The sequence below is a fragment of the Sminthopsis crassicaudata genome, chromosome 3, assembly GCF_048593235.1.
Source record: "Sminthopsis crassicaudata isolate SCR6 chromosome 3, ASM4859323v1, whole genome shotgun sequence".
In the NCBI taxonomy this organism is placed as follows: Eukaryota; Metazoa; Chordata; class Mammalia; order Dasyuromorphia; family Dasyuridae; genus Sminthopsis; species Sminthopsis crassicaudata.
The window spans coordinates 215,817,588-215,837,354 of NC_133619.1; the positions used below are offsets into that span (position 1 = coordinate 215,817,588).

Genomic DNA, 19,767 nt, shown 5'->3' on the forward strand with positions numbered 1-19,767 from the left:
GGCATCATCCCCCACCCCATGATTAGAGGTAGTTTAATGAGAACTAATAAAAAAACAAAAAAAAAAAAAAAAAATAGCAGGCAAAAAAGAAAGAACCTAACCATAGAAAGTTACTAGGGGAATAGGGAAGATTGGGGCTCAACTTCAGAGGAGGATACTGAAGAAAAAATAAAGTTTCTTCTACTCCAAAGAACAATGGTAAACAGCTCTCTGCCCAAAGTGAATTTATAGAAGAACTAAACTAAAAACTAAAATAAAAAAAAACCCTAAAAAAAAAAAAGAATTTGAAAAGCTCATTTGTCTCTCATATTGAAGCTAAAGAAAAAAGTAAAAAATAAAAACTATTCAAGAAAAACAAGAAGACTATGGAAAAAAAAAACTAGAAAAGGAGATACAATGTCTTGAAGAAAATAAAATTGCAAATTGGGCAAGAGGAAGTCAGTGGAGCTACAAGAGACCAAGAAATGAAAAAATAGAACAGAATGTGAAATATAAGAAAAACAACAGATTTGAAGAACAGATCAAGAAAATATAAGAATAATTATACTATCAGAAAGTTGTGACCAAAAAAAGAACCTTCACACAATAATGCAAGAAATAATCCAAGAAAATTGTCCTGGAGTAATAGAACAAGAGGGGAAAGCAGAAAAAAAAAAAATCCACCAATCAACATTTCAAAGAGATCCTCTGTGAAAAACACATTTATATTGTTGCCAAATTTTGAAACCACCAGATCAAAGAGAAAATTTTGCAAGAAATAAAAAAAAAAAACAATTCTGAAATCATATCTACTGAGAATCAAAAGAACTAGGCCTATGGCCCAAAATATATCCAGCAAAATTATCCATAATATTGAATAGGACATTCAATTGAAAATTCATTCAATGAACTTGCAGATTTTCAAGACTTTTCTTTTTCTCAAAGGGTATGCACAGTTTTATTTTATTTAAATTCTTAATAATAGTTTTTTATTTTAAAATACATGCACTTTTTAACATTCAACCTTCAAAAACCTTGTGCTCCAAATTTTTTCTCTCCCTTCCCCCCATTCCCCTCTCCTAGATAGCAAGTAATCCAATATAGAGTAAACATTATAAGCAATTCTTCTAAACATAGTTTCACATTTATCATGGTATACAAGAAAAAAATCATCAAAAAGGAAAATATGGGTGTGCATGTGTGTAATATATCTATTAAATATATCTGTGCTTAACTATAGCTTGCTTGGGGGAGATGGAGGGGATGAAAGGGGAAAAAAAATAAAGTTTAAAAAAGTGCTCAGCCGAGAACAAAGAACAACCTGCAAGGAAGCAAAGAAAAAATTGGACACTTGTGAATATAATTTCTTCTACTATTATATAGCCTTTTTTGAATTGGAGATTTATGTTGTATATTTTGAATCCTCCCTGATGTTCTGCCAGGCACATAACTGTTCTATTTTGTATTATTTTGTTTTATTTTACTTTCCAGTCTTTATTTTGTTTTATTGTACTTTTCAGTCTTTTTTTTTTTTCTATTCTTTTTTTTTAAATAGAAAATTAAGAAAAAAACACATCAGAGAAAAGACAGTCTGCCTCCATGCCTTAATTCTGGATGTTTTATATTTCCTCTCTCAATCTAATGAATTCTTACTTGTACCTTAAAGCCTAAATCAAATGTTAGTTCCTTTATGCAGATCCTTTATGCAGACTTTTCTGATTTAACACACATTAAACATTTAATAAATGGCTAGCTAGATGCCCACAGTGAGTAGAATGCTGGACTTGGAGTTAGGAAGACCTGAATTCAAATGTAGCTTTACATACTTCCCAGCTGTGTGACTCTAGGAAAGTCACTTAACCCCATTTGCCTCAGTTTCCTCAATTGTAAAATGAACTGGAGAAAGAAATGGCAAACCATACCAGTATCTTTGCCAAAAAAATCTCAACTGGGGTTATGAAATGATCAAACAACAACAGAATGTTGAGTGAGCAAATCTTCAAATAAATGTTACAAAAATATTTGTTGAATTGAACTGAAAACAATTTTAACTATTAAGTTATCAAATTATTATAATTATTATTGAATTAAACTATTAAATATTAAATTATTTTAGATTAGAGATTCTTAATTTGAGGACCATGGACTTAAAGGAAATATTATGATAATTGTAATTCAATATAACTGGCTCCTTTTAGAAGCTTATACATTTAGTTTTTTGTATTTAAAAACATTATTCTGAGAAAGGGAACCAAAGGAGGGTTCCCCAGATTGAGTTCCAAAGAGGTCCATAACACACAAAAAACGTTCCTGAAATAAAGGAATGAGTTAAAACACATTGGTTTTTTTTTCACCAGTCATTAGCTTTATCTCAAGTTGGGGTCAAATCAAAATTTGTTGGCTTCAATATTTATTCTTGCTTGGCTCTGGCTTACTTACCTTTAACTTGTTTCTCTAACTCTGATCTATGTTCCTTACTTAGGCTATCCATTTTAATTATAGGGAAGATTTAGTTTTTCTTTTCAATTCTTCTCTTCTCAGAAATCTTGCTTCCTTTCTCTGCACTTAGCCCAAGAGCCAGGATGGAGGAGTAGGTACATGTGGTATGTGGTGTTTTGATACTAAGAGTGTAAAATCCTCTATGTCCTCCTTTTTCTCTTCCCCCCCTTTTCAAATAGGGTACTTTTTTTTCCTTATTTTTATTTTCTTTTCAATTTTTTTTTCTTTACCATTTTCACTTCTTTATGGAAAGCTAAGAAGCATCCTTGGTATGAGGTCCTGACTCTGTTACATATTGGCTGTGTGATTTTGAAAGAGTTCCTCTCAGTGCCCCCTGCCAACTCTTTAAGCTTACAAATTGAAAAACAGTTCATGAATTTCCTCACCTATACTATTTACATCATAGATCCATTGCTAAATAATCTTCTGTTGATGGAGAACATTTTCTGTCTGGAGAAGGTAGAAGAATTGATGTAGAGAGTGCTTTGTTTTTGTTGGGTTATTTCAAGACAGTCTGACTCTTTGTGATAGTTATTATTTATTTATTTATTTTTTGGCAAAGATATTGGCGAGGTTTGCTAGGAAGTGCTATCCACTGAGCCACCTAGCTGCCCCATGTCATGGAGTTTCAAAAGACAAAGTGGTCAAATGATTATTTCTCTCTGAAGGCATCTGGAAAGGACTCATAAAGAGATGAACACTTGACTTAACTCTGGATAATGGACAGTTTTGCTTTGTGAACATAGGAGGGAGGCGCATTCCAAGCAGAATGTTGAGCAGATCTGCAAATAATTCATTAATTAAGTTAAATTCATTTTGGGAAAAAATTGAATTAAGGGAACCCCAGAGTGAATATTTTTATAGCATAAATAATTTTTAAAATTTTTTAATTTTCATAAACTATGGACATAGATAAAATACATGTGTGGTGTTTTTCCCCCCCTTTGGAAGGAAAAAAAAAGTCATGGCAGAAATAATAAGTATAATATATCAGGGGAGCCAATAAATAACCCTTGCTCAGGAACATTCTTCCTTAATCTTAAAATTTGCTCCATCAAGGAGAAAAAAAAAAGTTATAATCTTGCTGTAAATGTCCACAGCATAGCAGAGAAATTTAGAAAGTAGCTGATACCACGTCCTGTAGAGGCCTATGGCGTACTCATCCAAGAACAAAAGGCCATAGTGAAGATTCAGGTTAAGGTCAGTTAGTCAGTCAGTCTTTAATGGATGTTCATTGTGTACCAGATGAGATGAAGCTTTTAAGGAAAAGAGAAGACACAGTTCCTGCCCTCATCAAACTATGAACTATGAGAAGTAGTATAATGGCAGCCAAGGGGCTTTTGCAAGACTCTTCTTCCAGTATCATCCTAAAAAGGCCATAGATTTGAGCCCTTTTTGGATCCCATATCCAGCTTATGTCCAAAATACCAGTTACTACTTAATTTGGGTAGTTTTCCAACAACTGGGAAACAGAAAATGCAGAATTATTTTGGATTAACTCTTTTAAGGGCCCACCAAAAAAAAAAAAAAAAAAAAGAGATTTAGGATTGTGCCAAATATACTATGTGAGGCTTAATAACTTAATGACTATGACTAATGGTATTTGAAAAGTATTTTATTTTTTCTGGAAAGAAATATTAAGATATTAAAGAGTCATTAACCAGAGAAGTTGTGCAGTTAAAATTGCCTTAGGAATATTTCTAAAAATTGAATCTAATTTTCCCCTTACACTTCTGGTATGAGGGCTTGCTGAGCCCTTTTCAGGGCTGCTTATCCACCTTTAGAGTCTGCTTGCCATTGAACACTCACCTGTGGCTCCAAGTAGCTGTAACATGGACAGCAGTTACATACTGGTAAAATCATCTCTATAAACAGACTAAAACAAATTGACAGTAACCAACAGACTTCAAACCCATTTGTAAGTTAAGGGATGTCTATCCCAAGCATGTGAAGGCTTCCAAGGGTAGAATGAACAAATTTGTTCCAATGGCTGAAGCAGGCTCGGTGGAAAGTTAAAACTTGCTTAGACATCAAAGATGCTAAGGTTATTCACTGCATTTGAGGCCATTAGCCAGTTATCTTGATTTTTGTCCTGCCACTGGACTTTGATGACTTTAAAAGAAAGAGTGAAGCTGACAAGTTTGTGCAACTCTGCCTCACCTAAATCCAATTTACCTGTGATGTTAATGGTCTTATTCCAAAGGATAAATAGCAAACTCCCTAAGGGATATTCAATAAAACAAAAATAAAAATATCCTTTTCAAGCCTTCTTATAATTCCCTGGTAGAGTCTCAGTCTATGGCCAAAACATTTTTCTATTTTTCTTTCTTTCTTTTTTTTTAAATAATTTTCATTGACAGAACATATGCATTGGTAATTTTTTACACCATTATCCCTTGCACTTACTTCTGTTCCGACTTTTCCCTTCCCTCCCTCTACCTCCTCCCCTAAATGGCAGACAGTCTTATACATGTTAAATATGTTATAATATATCCTAGATACAATATATGTGTGCAGAACCATACAATTCTCTTGTTTCACAACAAGAGTTAGATTCAGAAGGTAAAAATAACCTGGGAAGAAAAACAAAAATGCAAGTAGTCCACATTCATTTCCCAGTGTTCTTTCTCTGGGTGTAGCAGATTCTGTCCATCATTGATCAACTGAAACTGAATTAGATCTTCCCTTTGTCAAAGATATCCACTTCCATCAGAATACATCTTCTTATATTATTGTTATTGAAGTGTATAATGATCTCCTGGTTCTGCTCATTTCACTCAGCATCAGTTCATGTAAATCTCTCCAAGCCTCTCTGTATTCATCCTGCTGGTCATTTCTTACAGAACAATAATATTCCATAACATTCATATACCATAATTTACCCAACCATTCTCCAATTGACGGGCATCCATTCATTTTCCAGTTCCTAGACATTACAAAAAGGACTGCCACAAACATTTTGGCACATATAGGTCCCTTTCCCTTCTTTAATATCTCTTTGGGATGTAAGCCCAGTATTAACACTGCTGGATCAAAGGATATGCACAGTTTGATAACTTTATGGACATAATTCCAGATTGTTCTCCAGAATGGTTGGATTCTTTCACAACTCCACCAACAATGCATCAGTGTCCCAGTTTTCCCACATCCCCTCCAAACATTCATCATTATTTTTTCCTGTCATCTTAGCCAATCTGACAGGTGTGTAATAGTATCTCAGGGATGTCTTAATTTGCATTTCTTTGATCAATAGTAATTTGGAACATCCTTTCATATGAGTAGAAATAGTTTTCAATTTCATCATCTGAAAATTGTCTGTTCATATCCTTTGACCATTTATCAGTTGGAGAATGGCTTGATTTTTTTATAAATCAGAGTCAATTCTCTATATATTTTGGAAATGAGGCCTTTATCAGAACCTTTAAGTGTAAAAATGTTTTCTCAGTTTGTTGCTTCCCTTCTAATTTTGTTTGCATTAGTTTTGTATGTAGAAAGGCCTTTTAATTTGACGTAATCACAATTTTCTATTTTGTGATCAATAATGATCTCTAGTTCTTATTTGGTCACAGGTCTGAGAGGTAAACTATCCTATGTTCCTCTAATTTATTTTTTTTATTATAGCTTTTTATTTACAAGATATATGCATGGGTAATTTTTCAGCATTGACAATTGCAAAACCTTCCAACTTTTCCCCTCCTTCCCCTCACCCCTTCCCCCAGATGACAAGTTGACCAATACATGTTAAATATGTTAAAGTATAAGTTATTTTGCTGTACAAAATAATCGGACTTTGAAATAGTGTACAATTAGCCTGTGAAGGAAATAAAAAAAATGCAGGCAGACAAAAATAGAGAGATTGGAAATTCTATGTAGTGGTTCATAGTCATCTCCCAGAGTTCTTTTGCTGAGTGTAGCTGGTTCAGTTCATTACTGCTCTATTGGAACTGATTTGGTTCATCTCATTGTTGATCATCATATAGTATTGTTGTTGAAGTATGTAATGATCTCCTGGTCCTGCTCATTTCACTCAGCATTAGTTCATGTCAGTCTCTCCAGGTCTTTCTGAAATCATCCTGCTGGTCATTTCTTACAAAACAATAATATTCCATAATATTCACATAACACAATTTATTCAGCCATTCTCCAATTGTTGGGCATCCACTCACTTTCCAATTTCTGGCCACTACAAAGAGGGCTGAGGCTAGCATTTCTAATACAATATTGAATAATAATAGTGATAGTAGGCAATCTTGTTTCACTCCTGATCTTACTGGGAATGATTCCAGTTTATCCCCATTACATATGATGCTTACTAATGGTTTTAAATATATACACCTGACTATTTTAAGGAAAAGTCCATTTATTCCTGTATACTCAAGTATTTTTATTGGGAATGGATGTTGGATTTTATCAAATGCTTTTTCTGCATCTATTGAGATGATCATATGGTTTTTGCTAATTTAGTTATTGATATAGTCAATTATGCTAATCATTTTCCTAATATTGAACCAGCCCTACATTCCTGATATAAATCCTACTTGGTCATGGTGTATTATTCCGGGGATGATTTTGTGTAATCTTTTTGCTAATATTTTATTTAAAATTTTAGCATCAATATTCATTAGGGAGATTGGTCTATAATTTTCTTTCTTTGTTTTCAACCTACCTGGTTTAGGTATCAGTACCATGTCTGTGTCATAAAAGGAATTTGGTAGGACTCCTTCAATCCCTATTTTTTCACATAGTATATATAGCATTGGAGTTAATTGTTCTTTAAATGTTGGTAGAATTTTTCTTAGGGAGTTGATTAATAGCTTGTTCTATTTCTTTTTCTAAGATGGGACTATTTAACCAATTTACTTCTTCCTCTGTTAATCTGGGCAAGCTATATTTTTTAAGGTATTCTTCCATTTCATTTAAGTTATCAAATTTATTGGCATAAAATTGGGCAAAGTAACTCCTAATTATTGTTCTAATTTCCTCTTCATCTTAACCATTTTGAGAGGTGTGTAGTGGTATCTCAGAATTGTCTTAATTTGCATTTCTCTGATCAATTATGATTTGGAATATCTTTTCATATGGGTAAAAATAGTTCATATGGGTAGAAATAAGTTTCAATTTCATCATCTGAAAATTATCTGTTTATATCCTTTGATCATTTTTCAATAGGAGAATGACTTGATTTCTTATAAATTAGAGTCAATTCTTTTTATGTTTTGGAAATGAGACCTTTATCAGAACCTTTAACTGTAAAAGTTTTTTCCCAGTTTATTTCTTCCCTTCTCATCTTGCCTGCATTAGTTTTGTTTGTGCAAAAGCTTTTTAACTTGATATAATCAAAATTTTCTATTTTGTAATCAATAATGATCTCTAGTTCTTCCTTGGACACAAATTCCTTCCTCCTCCACAAGTCTGAGAGGTAAACTATCCTGTGTTCTCCTAATTTATTTATAATCTCATTCTTTATGCCTAGAGCATGAACCCATTTTGATCTTATCTTGGTGTACAGTATTAAGTGTGGGTTTCTAGTTTCTGTCTAGTTTCTGCTGTAGTAATTTCCAATTTTCCCAGCAGTTTTTGTCAAATACTGCATTGTTATCCCAAAAGTTGCGGTCTTTGGGTTTGTCAAACACTAGATAGTTATTGACTATTTTGTCCTGTGAACCTAAACCTATTCCACTGATCAACTAGTCTGTTTCTTAGCCAATACCAAATGGTTTTGGTGAATGCTGCTTTATAATATAGTTTTAGATGAGGTATACAGTTAGGCGACCTTCATTTGATTTTTTTCATTAGTTCCCTTGAAATTCTTGACCTTTTATTCTTCCATATGAATTTTGTTGTTTTTTTTTCTAGGTCATTAAAATAGTTTCTTGGGAGTCTGATTGGTATAGCACTAAATAAATAGATTAATTTAGGGAGTATTGTCATCTTGACCTATCCAAGAGCACTTAATATTTTTCCAGTTGCTTATATCTGACTTTATTTGTGTGGAAAGTGTTTTGTAGTTTTGCTCATATAATTCCTGACTTTCCTTTGGTAGAGAGATTTCCAAATATTTAATGCTATCAACAGTTATTTTAAATGGAATTTCTCTTTGTATCTCTTGCTGTTGGATTTTGTTGGTGATGTATAAAAATGCTGAGGATTTATGTGGGTTTATTTTGTATCCTGCAACTTTGCTAAACTTGTGGATTATTTCTAATAGCTTTTTAATAGAATCTGTGAGGCCCCCTTATTTCTTTATAGATTTTGGAGGTTGCTATATTCTTTATGATACACACACACACACACACACAGAGCTTATTTAATCCATTCCTGTTGTAAGTAGGTTTTCAGAACTATGAGTCCTCTTCCCCACTCTACTTTGTTTCTATTTTTCCTTTGCACCTCATTTGTATAACATAATTACTATTTTTACCTAAACTCTGCCCTAATCTTTCTTTTGAGTTACTCTATTGTTGATGTCAAACTTAAACATATCTCACACATTTCCCAAGTAAAAAATATAAACAATTTTTCCATGTTGAGTTCCTTGAAATTGATCTTTGATATTGGCTCTTAAATGTTAAATTTTCTATTAAGTTCTGGTTTGGTTGTTTGAAAATCCTGAAAATCTGTAAATTCATTGAATATCTATTTTTTCTCATTCAACATTATAGATAATTTTGCTGGATAATTTTTTGGCCATAGGGCTAGTTCTTTTGATTTTTGGTAAATAGAATTCCAGAACCTGTGATCTTTTATTGTGGTTGCTACTAAGTCCTGTACAATTCTAATTGTAGCTCCAGCATATTTAATTTTTTTTCTTGTTTCTTGCAAAATTTTTTCTTTGATCTGGGGATTTCGAGATTTGGCAATGATGTTGTTATGTGTTTTCCACAAAGGGTCTTGTTGAGGTGTAGTGATCTGTGGATTTTTTTCTATTTCTGCTTTCCCCTCCTATTCTATCACTCCAGGACAGTTTTCTTGGATCATTTCTTGCATTATTGTGTGAAGATTCTTTTTTTTTGGTCCCAATTTTTAGGCAGTCCAATTATTTTTACATTTTCTCTTCTTGATCTGTTCTCCAGAACTGTTGTTTTTCTTGTAAGATATTTCATATTCTATTCTATTTTTTCTTTCTTTATGTTCTGTTTTGTTATTTCTTGCTCTCATAGCTTCACTGGCTTCCCATTGCCCGATTCTCATTATTATTATTATTACTATGTTGAGGCATTTGGGGATAAGTGACTTGTCCAGGCTCATACAGCTAATACAGCTAGGAGGTGTTAAGCATCTGATGTCTGATTTGAACTCAGGTCCTCCTGGCTTCAGGGCTGGTGCTCTATCCACTTGGCCCCCTAGCTGCCTCCCCAATTCTAATTTTCAAAGAATTATTTTCATCTTTTCTGGTTGGTTAACTTTTTTTTTTTTCATAATCTTGTTTTTCTTGGATTGTTATTGTTATTGTTATTTTTTAGTTTTTCCTCAATGTCTCTCATTTGATTTTAAAATTCTTTTTTGAGTTCTTCTATACGTTCTCTCTGGATAGGGAGCCATTTCACGTTTCTATTTGGGATAGAAGCTTTTTTAAACTTTCCTCCTCTGAAGATGAACCCATCTTCTCTGTTTCCATAGTAAATTTCTATAGTGGGTTTCCTTCTTCTTTGCTGGTTAATTTTTTTTTTTTAATGAGAAGCATTGGTGTAATACTTCTAATCATGTCGGGAATAGTGCTTCTGGTTTCACTGCAGCTCTTCCTTCTGAGCTGGAACCCCATCCCCAGAGCTCCCCCCTCCTTCAGGTGCCTACAGCCAGCAGCATTCCCCTGCCCCTTTACTTTTGCACTTACCAGGTCGCCTGTTCCTTCTGCCCCAGGGCTGCCTTTCTGCAGCATAGTTGGGCTGGTGTTTCCAATCAGCAGGGTTCCCTCAGTCCTACCACATTTAGACCCCGACTCCTCAAGCAGCCTGGGTGAAAGTTCCTGTGGTTCCTGCTGAGATTCCAGCCAAACCCAGCTCACTCCAGGGGTCCTCACTGGGTGTTTCTGCAGAGCTAGTCTGGATGTGTTTGCACTTCCACTGCTTAATCCCTGGTTTGGGGTCTTTTTCTGTATTTTGTTGGGTTGTGCCAGGAGGACCCCAGTTCTGCTTCAAGTCTTCTTGATTTTTCATCAGTCTGTGATTGCCCCAAGGTGCAAATTTGTTCTATTTGTGGAGCAAATATGGGGAGCTTGAAATTTACCGACCTACTCGTCCATTTTCCCAGAATCCTTCCAACAATCCCTACTTTTATTGAGGTTATAGTCTAATGGGGTATTACTGTCATATTTAAGGGCTATGTAAATTTCAGTTATTGTGATTTTAAAAGAGATTAACCTGGAGTTGGATGGAGTACAACAACAATGATGGGGAATGAGTTTACAGACTGATTGCATGTATATATTGTTTTTGAGGGATAGAGTTAAAGAAAGGATCTGTTAACCCTAAAGGTTTACATGAGCTAATATTAGTCTTTAGTCTCCTGAACAGTGAAAACTCAAAGATTGCTCCAACTGTTAATAATTCAAATAATTGATTAATAGTTTACAATTTCTCTTATTTCATGGTTCTCTATTAATAGATAATATTTATGCCTTTATGTCAGAAAAGGAAAATAAGGGGAATTTAGCAACTCATAAAAGGAGGAAAATTGAGAGAAAGTTTATTTTTCTGAAATATGGCAAAAAAGATCCCAGAAATTTCTTTCTTCTTTCTTTCCCCTCCACATCTACATTTTCCAGTGGGTTTGTGATTTCATTGTTATGGATCTTTCCTCCAGAGATGTCAATCACAAACCATTCATGCCTGTTCATCTTATGCAATTGTTCTTTATTACTTTCTGTGAATCCATTTTTATTCTGGGGGCTAGAACCTGAATGCTAAAGATCTCCAAATATATACCCTAGATAAATAGAATTGTACATAATAAATTGTTATGTTCCTCAACCAACAAAATAGAATGCTAAAATAAGTATTTGTCTTGATTTCTTCTTTTTTTTTTTTTTTTATTTTATGTTTTCAAAAAAACCCCAACACATTCATTTCTAGTCTTGAGGCACCACATAATACTTCTGGCAAGGTTTAATACTAGGTCCTTACCAACTGGCATTATAGGTTGGTTTCTGCTCCCTTACATTTTGCCTGTTCTCATTTCACAAGGGATATGGTGTAAACCTCGTTACAGCTGATCGAGTGTCGCCACTTCATGAAGCTTGCCTAGCAGGCCACTCGACTTGTGCCGGTGTTCTGTTGAAGCATGGGGCTCAGGTCAGTTCCATTCATATCTCATTTTAGAAATTGGGATTAAAAAAACCAAACTCATTAATTCCTCCAGGATATTTTTGAGTGCTTTGTTCAAGGAGATTTTTGAATACTAACAATAGTCTTCCATAGAATATTTTATCAGTCTTTTTTTTTAATTCTTTAATTTTTTAATTAAAACTAAAACAATGAATTCCAAACTAATGGGTATTATTGTGATGCCTATATTTTCAGCTCAAAATAACATAGATAAATAGAGCTGGAAGACCTCTTAGAAATCATCCATTTCCATCTTCCTCACTTTGCTGAATTCAATCTGGCATCCAGATGGGCCTTAAGAGACTGCACCCCAAGCATATAAAAATGGGAAATTGTTATCCCCCAGGAGAGAGCCTCAAACCTTGCCATGAGCACGTAAATTGACTCTGATTTTCTATAATCATTTTCTTTGGTGCCAACAGGGAATATCTGCCAACAGTTCTTATTTTCTGTGTGTTTCCTACTTTTCATCCAATTTCTGGGAAGAGGAAAAAAACTTGGTAAAGGCATTAGTGAGGGAATAAATGAATGATAAATGAGGACATACCCTCCAAAATAAGGGTTAACAATCCTTTGACTATTTAGGAAAGGCAAAAGCCATCCAAATATTATCTAACATCTCCATTTGGAAAGTTCTTCTCAAAGAGTGTGTAATCTCTTTTTGTTCCTACCTCTACACCAAGTACCCAATTTTCTCTCTAACTATATTTTATTTCTATTTTAGTATTGATGGCATCCCTAAAAGTAAAAAAAAAATTGAAGGCACTTTGGTCCCAGGCCATTGGGAATTTATTTTTAAAATTTCACTGCTAATTATATGCCCTTCACAGATAGATTTGGCTTTTTTTTTTCTTCTTCAGGTGGATGGAATGACTGTTGATTGGCACACACCTCTGTATAATGCCTGTGTTAGTGGAAGCCAGGACTGTGTGAACTTACTGTTAGAACATGGAGCAAGTCCCCACCCTACATGTGAACTTGCATCTCCCATCCATGAAGCTGCCAAAAGAGGTAAATTTGCAAAAGACTGTGGGCAGCTAAGTGCTCAGACTAGCTGTGTGACCCTGGTCAAGTCACTTAACCCTGTTTGCCTCAGTTTCCTCATCTGTAAAATGAGCTGGAGAAGGAAATAGCAAATAATATCTCCATCAAGAAAACCTCAAAAAGGGTCACAGAGAATCAGACATGACTGAAAAACAGTTCCACAACATGTCTTTCTTATTGCACCCTTACCTGTTCTCAACTCATCTCCCTTTCCTTCCTTCAATTCAAAATTTCTTACTGATGGAGATATTTTTTTGGAGGTTTGTGTTTGTATCCATGACACCTCTTTTGTAACAGGGTTTAATTCTTCTTGAGTCAGTATCACCTAGCACTTGAAAGAGAGCAAGATAGCAGAAGAATGTTTCATAGCCTTTATAAAGACCCCTGTCCCAAATAAATCTGGTGAAAAAAAAGTATATAGATCCCATTACTTAAGGTCATTAAAAAGAATGAAATATATTGTGTCAGAACCATTTCCCTTTGTTAAGCAAATTTAGTCAAATTCCTACCTGAAAATAGAATTTCTGTAACTGTGAGAGGCTGCAGACAAAGAATGCTAATTCTTTTTTCTTTTCCATGAATCCCTGGTTTTTATGCTTAGCTATGCAGTATTACTGCAAATTCTTCATTTCCTGTTGAATCAAAAGCAAAGGGGTTTATTAAGAGAATCTAGGGCTGCATCTGTCTTATATTCACTGAACATTCAGTAAAAAGATTTATGGGGACTTAAAAGAGTCCCATTTTTAAAATCGGAAGTTTTGGATTTAAAGACCAGCCTGTTCAGTTTAAAACTGGCTCTGTTTGCCTTATCCTGGCTCCCTGTTCATCATTATGTACCCTTTTTCCCCTCAGTTTTTTATCTTGTGTTTTCAAAGATATGTTTGACCTGGGCAAAGTTTGTTTTTAACCTTTCCCTGCCTTGTCTCTTGCCCCATTTCAAAGTTTCCTGTAATGAACTTATAGGATATGAGTTTATATCCCATATCCCTTACGGAGTGCCTCCCCAACTGTTCCTATTTCTATTTTAATACTGAGATATATCAAAAATGAAAAAAAATGAAGGCATTTTGTCCCAGGCTATTGGGAGATTTTTTGGTTTTTGTTTTCAAAATTAGATCTGCTAATTGTCCTTCCAACAAAACCTTTCTAAAGTGCCTTATCACTACATGGAGTTCACCTCAGGTTCACAAGGACTTTGCCAACTGAGCCAATCCTTTAACAGGTCCTTCCAAGTGGAAAGTCTTCAAAAGTAGCCTGGCAACACATTGACTCTGTTTCTGTCCTTTGAGGAGCAACCTACTTAAGTTCAAAACAACCCTCACCAAAGATTGGTCACCAGATGTTAAAAAGCCTGGCCACAGCACTAATGAAAGGGATAGATGAGGATTGGATGGGTTTGGATAGAGGGGAGACCCATAGCTATTGTAAGCAAAGATCTTGGAAGCATTCAGATTTTCTATTTGAACTAGCTCACTCTGCTCAGTAATTAACTTAGGTTCTAGCTTTATAGATAAGTCTCTCCAGATCTCAAGTTTTTCAAAGGGAAAGTCATTGTCTTTAAATAAGATTGCCACTGGACTCAGATGACTTTGAAAACTTTATATACCCCTTCCTCAATTAAATCCAATTCCCTCGAAAGTCAAGACAGCACTCTCCTGATGTCATAAGTTAGTTTGAGAAGGAAGGGCAAACAACAACAATTATAATGTTTTATTTGTCTTTGGCCCACAGGTCATCTGGAGTGTGTGGAATCACTTGTATCTCATGGAGCAAATATAAATGAAAATATCAGCCACCTTGGCACTCCACTTTATGTGGCATGTGAAAACCAGCAGATAGACTGTGCCAAGAGGCTACTTGAATCAGGTAAAAAATAAAATATATTTTATATTATTTTAAGCAAAAAATTAATTTTAAATAAAAAGAAATAATTTTACTTTATAATTTATAATAATATAGAATTGATATAATTTATAACATGATTTTATGATGTATAAATATATAAATGATATAATTATTTTGAAATATGGTATAAATGCTATAATTTATAATTATTTTATAATAGTTTAAATAATTGAATATTATTTTAATAATATAACAATATATTATACAATATTAAATATTATATACATATACTATTTTCCAAACCTTTTTCATGTTCTGTTTATAATTTTTTCATGTGATCTTTCATTCCCTTTTTCCTTGCCCCGAATATATGCAAAGGCCCCAAATTTCTTGCAAAACTGATATAATTATAGTTGTATTCTTTTGTTATTTTTGTTATTCTTTGGTTGAAGTCATGATTAAAAGTGAAGATATTTCCCCATCCTGATCTTTTTCCTCTCATCTACTGTGAACATTTTCCAATAAAATTGGTCTGCTTATTGTTCTTCAGAAATGGTTTCTTTCATTCTGTCATTGTTTCTTTCCTTATGTATTTTCTTCTTCTTGGAATATGGTTATTTTTCCTCTCTGCTTTTCTGAGTGCTTCCCATATTCAAGATACAGATGGAATCCCACCTTCTTTGTGGATACCTCCCTAACTGCTCCAGAGAGGCTTCTTCCCTGAACTCCTATAGCACTTATGGTTTGTACCTCCCATCTGGTACTTGTGCTGTTCTTTAATATGTGTGTATGTATGTGTATGTGTGTGTACTGGTCCATGTATGTAAAGATCTATATGAACAAATGTGTTTATATATGTCTATAAAACCTACATACACAAAAATATAAATATATACATATATTCACATACATATGCACATATTTATAAATTTGTTGTTCAGTTATTTCAGTCATGTATGATACTTTGAGATCTCATTTGGAATTTTTTTGACAAAGGTACTGAAGTGGTTTGTCATTTTCTTCTATAGATCATTTTACAGATGAGAAAACTGAGGGAAAAATGGGGTCAAATGACTTATCCAGGAACTCACAACAATTAAGTGTACAAGGCCATGATTTGAATTCAAGATGATGAGTTTTCCTCACTTCAGGCCCAGCACTTTGTCCACTGTAAAACATAGCTGCCTCTCCCGGCACATAATAGGTACTTAATAAATATTTATTGATGGAATGATTCTACCTAGGTATAAAGACTCTAAGTATAGACTGGTGATGAATTATGTGTCTCTTTTCTGAGGATGAGAATTAATTCAGTTTAGAGACCATCCAGAGGTTGGCCACTGAGTAAAGACATTTTATTTGGCCATAGCAACTCAGGAAGACTTTTCCCCCAAGGCATAGAGAAATTGTGATCTGTTTTAGTGGGTGGAATGTCCACAATAGTAAAATTATAGACCTTTGAACTATTGAAGTATATACTTGATTATTTTCAAGATGCTGTCACATAAATAGTCTCATTTAATCCTCCTGTGGACCTTTGATGTGTAAAAGGTGTTATTATCATCTTAATTTTAGAGATGAGGAAACTAAAGTTCAAAGAACATTAAATAGTTTGCCCTAGGTCACATAGCTGATTAATGACAGGTCTGTTTAAAGACATAGGTATTCCTATGTTTTTACACTCCATTTTGCTCTTAATAGCTGCTCAATGAATATTCATTGATTTATTGGGAAGGGCATCATGGAATAATCTATAGAAATCAGGCTTTAAAATAAGTAAAGATTGGGGTTCAATCCCACTTCTGTTATAGAAAGGCCATGTGACCCAATTATTTTTAGGTTATCTCTAACACTACACATTTCAGAGCAATACTGATGTGTAAAAGGAGTTTTCAATAACCATGAAATATAGAGCCAGTTTTCTTCTCTCCATCTATGTTTGGGTAACAGATTATTTAAAGGCACAGTCTGTAATGGGATGCCTAGGAATTGGGAAATGGATTCAGAGACAGATTGACAAAGAGTCAATAATGCCAAAATGGCATTCTTTTTTCAACGCGAATTCTTTTGAACCTTCTCTTTGATTTTAGTATTAATTGGCCATCCCAGTTTAAAAGATCCCTCAAAAATCTCAGAATCACCCAATATGTTGGAAGTGGTATTATTACAGGAGCAATCTGCTAGTGGCTGCTGGGGATCTAATTCTGACCAGCAGAATAGATCTCTTCATTTGAGAGGATGATAATGATACAAAGAGACTGACCTCTCTCCTCTTCCCTCTTGCCTCTGATTTATTTCATTCCCAATCCACAAACACCACCTGTGTTAGTAAAAGTTGGTTTGCAACTCCTTCAAGTATGTAATGATTCACAGCTGTGGGGGCTTTTGGAGAGTCATCCTTCTCCTTCACACTTAGGTGTGATCCTTAACATACCGGGTATGTGGCATATCTCAGAGAGAGCAATGCCTCATTGCCTCTAATACGACATCATATATGTAGCACTGGATATGGATTTAGGGGACGTAGGTGCGACTGCTGTCTCTAATAGTAGCCTTGTGATCATAGGTAAGCCACTTTGAGGGCCTTAGTTTCCTCATCTATTCTGGGAAAAATTGATGTTTCCTTAAGATTAAATATGAACATGCTACTTCCAAAGTATTTTTGTGCTTTATTTCACTTGTGCTCAAAGAATCAGGGGATTAACGATACAAGAGGAATTGAATAGTATTCACACTGACATTCATGTAATAAATTAGATAAAAAGATATAGAAAAAATGGAAGAATGGCTCCTAATGTTAACGAGGCAAAAAAAAGAGCCATCAAAGTTGGTTTCATCTTATAGCTGAAGATAGCAATAAGCATCATTTCATGAGGCATTTATTCTACTCCCTTTGTAAAATTTCTGGTGAGGGGCAGCTAGGTGGTACAGGGGGTAGGGCCCTGAAAGTCAGGAGGACCTGAGTTCAAATCTGACTTCAAACACTTAACACTTCTTAGCTATGTGACCCTGGGCAGGTCACTTAACCCCAACTGCCTCAGCAATATATATATATATACGTATATATATACACATATATATGTATATATATATGTGTATATATATACGTATATATATATATTTCTGGTGGACATAATGACTATGAAAATAATTATAATATGGGTACCAGAATCTATTATAAAAGAGAAGACATATGGGAATTCAGTGAAGAGCATAGAATGTCCTCTAAACTTAAGCCAGCAGACACCGTGAGACTTTAGTATGAAGTTGGATAAAAAGGAAGACCATGAAAAATGTGGGGAAATATGATTCAGGGTCAAGAAAGAAATGAAATAAAAGAGAATGACTTGTAGAGACTACTTAGACATTTCATATCTGTATCTCTCAACTTTCTTCAAAATGAGAATGAAATGATAGACTCCGGACAGCATCCCTACCAATGGATTTGATCATAGCTTAATTGGCAGTAAATTAACAGTTATAGGTAAAAGAGTCTTTTCATGCATTCAGGGAGGTCAGCTATTTATCTAGAAGATCAAAGTAAATGTAGGATTAGGAGAGAAGGCTAGAAATTAAGGTACTATATGGTCCAGTCTGACCTATTTAAGTAAAGTATTTATATCAGAATGAGAAAGGGATAGAATTTAAAGAAATCATCACCATTTCTTAGAAAAACTAAACAGATACAGAAGTGTTACAATTAGAATGAAATACAAAATGCTCTTTAGCATTTAGGGCCCTTCATGACATCATCTTCCCTAGCTTTTTGTCTTAACACCTTACTCTCTATTATGTATTCTTCAGTTCAGGGACATTGGCCTCTTGGCTATTCTGTGAATAAGATACTCTATCTCAATTCTGACCATTTTTTTCTGGCTCTCTCCCATACCTTGGATGTTGTCCTCTTTAATCTTTGCTTGCTGGCTTCCATTAGGTCTCAATTAAAATCTCACTTTCTATAGGAACACTTTCCTAATCCTTAATTCCAATGCCCTCTCTGTTAATTATTTCTTATTTGTCCTGTTTGTAGCTTGTTTGCATGTTTGTTGACCTCCCAATTTTAATATAAGCTCCTTGAGGAATGGAACTATTTTTGCATCTTTTTGTATCCCTCATGCTTAGCACAGTACCTTATAGGTGTTTAATAAATTGTTATTGACTGAAAGTAGGGCTCAGAAACTGTCTTAGTCAGCAGTCAGTTGATCCCCTTGTCAACTGGAGAGACATGTCAGAGAAGGGCACAATACCAATTTAGAAAATAAGTTAATATAGAAAAACATTGTATAGGAGAATGATAAAAGATAATGAATGTTATTCATATTTCTCATAAAACATACAATTATGGAAATAATTTTTATCAGTGACCTTAATGAGTATTAATATCCACAAGTATCAAACTGAGAAAGAATTATTTGAAAGAGGTCAGTTTCACCATTCACACACAAAAAAGAAAGGAGATGAAAATGTATGTCATTGTACATTGTATTTATAATTTTATATATATAATAATTATAAATAAAAAATAAAATATAATACATCTTAATCAATGTACATTAAGTGTTTGTACATTACATTATGTACAATGTACATAATGTGTTTGCAATACATTGTAAACAAATTATGACATTCAGACATGAATTAGAATTGGTCTTTCTATAAACATGCATCTTGGACAAATGTGAAGAGAGACATTGATGACACACATTTGGGTAGGAAAGGAGACTGTTTTGTTTTGTGTTTTGGAAATTGCATAGTATTTTTATTTGTCCTGACTTGCTTACTACTGCAAAAGCCCAAGCAGGATCTGTAACTTAAGGGACACCGGAATTTTAGAATGACCAAAGTTGTTCATTGCCCAAAGCCCTAAAGAAAGATACATTTAAATGGTTGGTTGCTGTCCTTTGACCAAAATGACATCACTGTGTTAGAACAGTATTTGCTTTAGAGATCATAGAACTTAGAGGTCATTGAATCAAATCCACTTTTTTTTTTTTTTCCCCCTGAGGCTGGGGTTAAGTGACTTGCCCAGAGTCACCCAGCTAGGAAGTCTTAAGTATCTGAGATCAAATTTGAACTC

The 19,767-nt window shown here is 34.2% G+C and overlaps 1 protein-coding gene across 7 annotated transcripts in view; it reads left to right on the forward strand.

Annotated features, from left to right (window-relative positions):
• ASB9 (ankyrin repeat and SOCS box containing 9) overlaps window positions 1-19,767 on the forward strand; it is a 238,952-nt gene that overhangs the window by 40,135 nt on the left and 179,050 nt on the right. For 6 of the 7 annotated variants that reach the window (XM_074299951.1, XM_074299956.1, XM_074299952.1 and 3 more), the window contains 3 exons: window positions 11,661-11,768; window positions 12,662-12,812; window positions 14,577-14,711. In XM_074299951.1, coding sequence (XP_074156052.1) covers window positions 11,661-11,768; window positions 12,662-12,812; window positions 14,577-14,711 — 394 coding nt within the window. The remainder of the gene's footprint in view (window positions 1-11,660; window positions 11,769-12,661; window positions 12,813-14,576; window positions 14,712-19,767) is intronic. The other variant, XM_074299955.1, reaches the window with a different exon arrangement.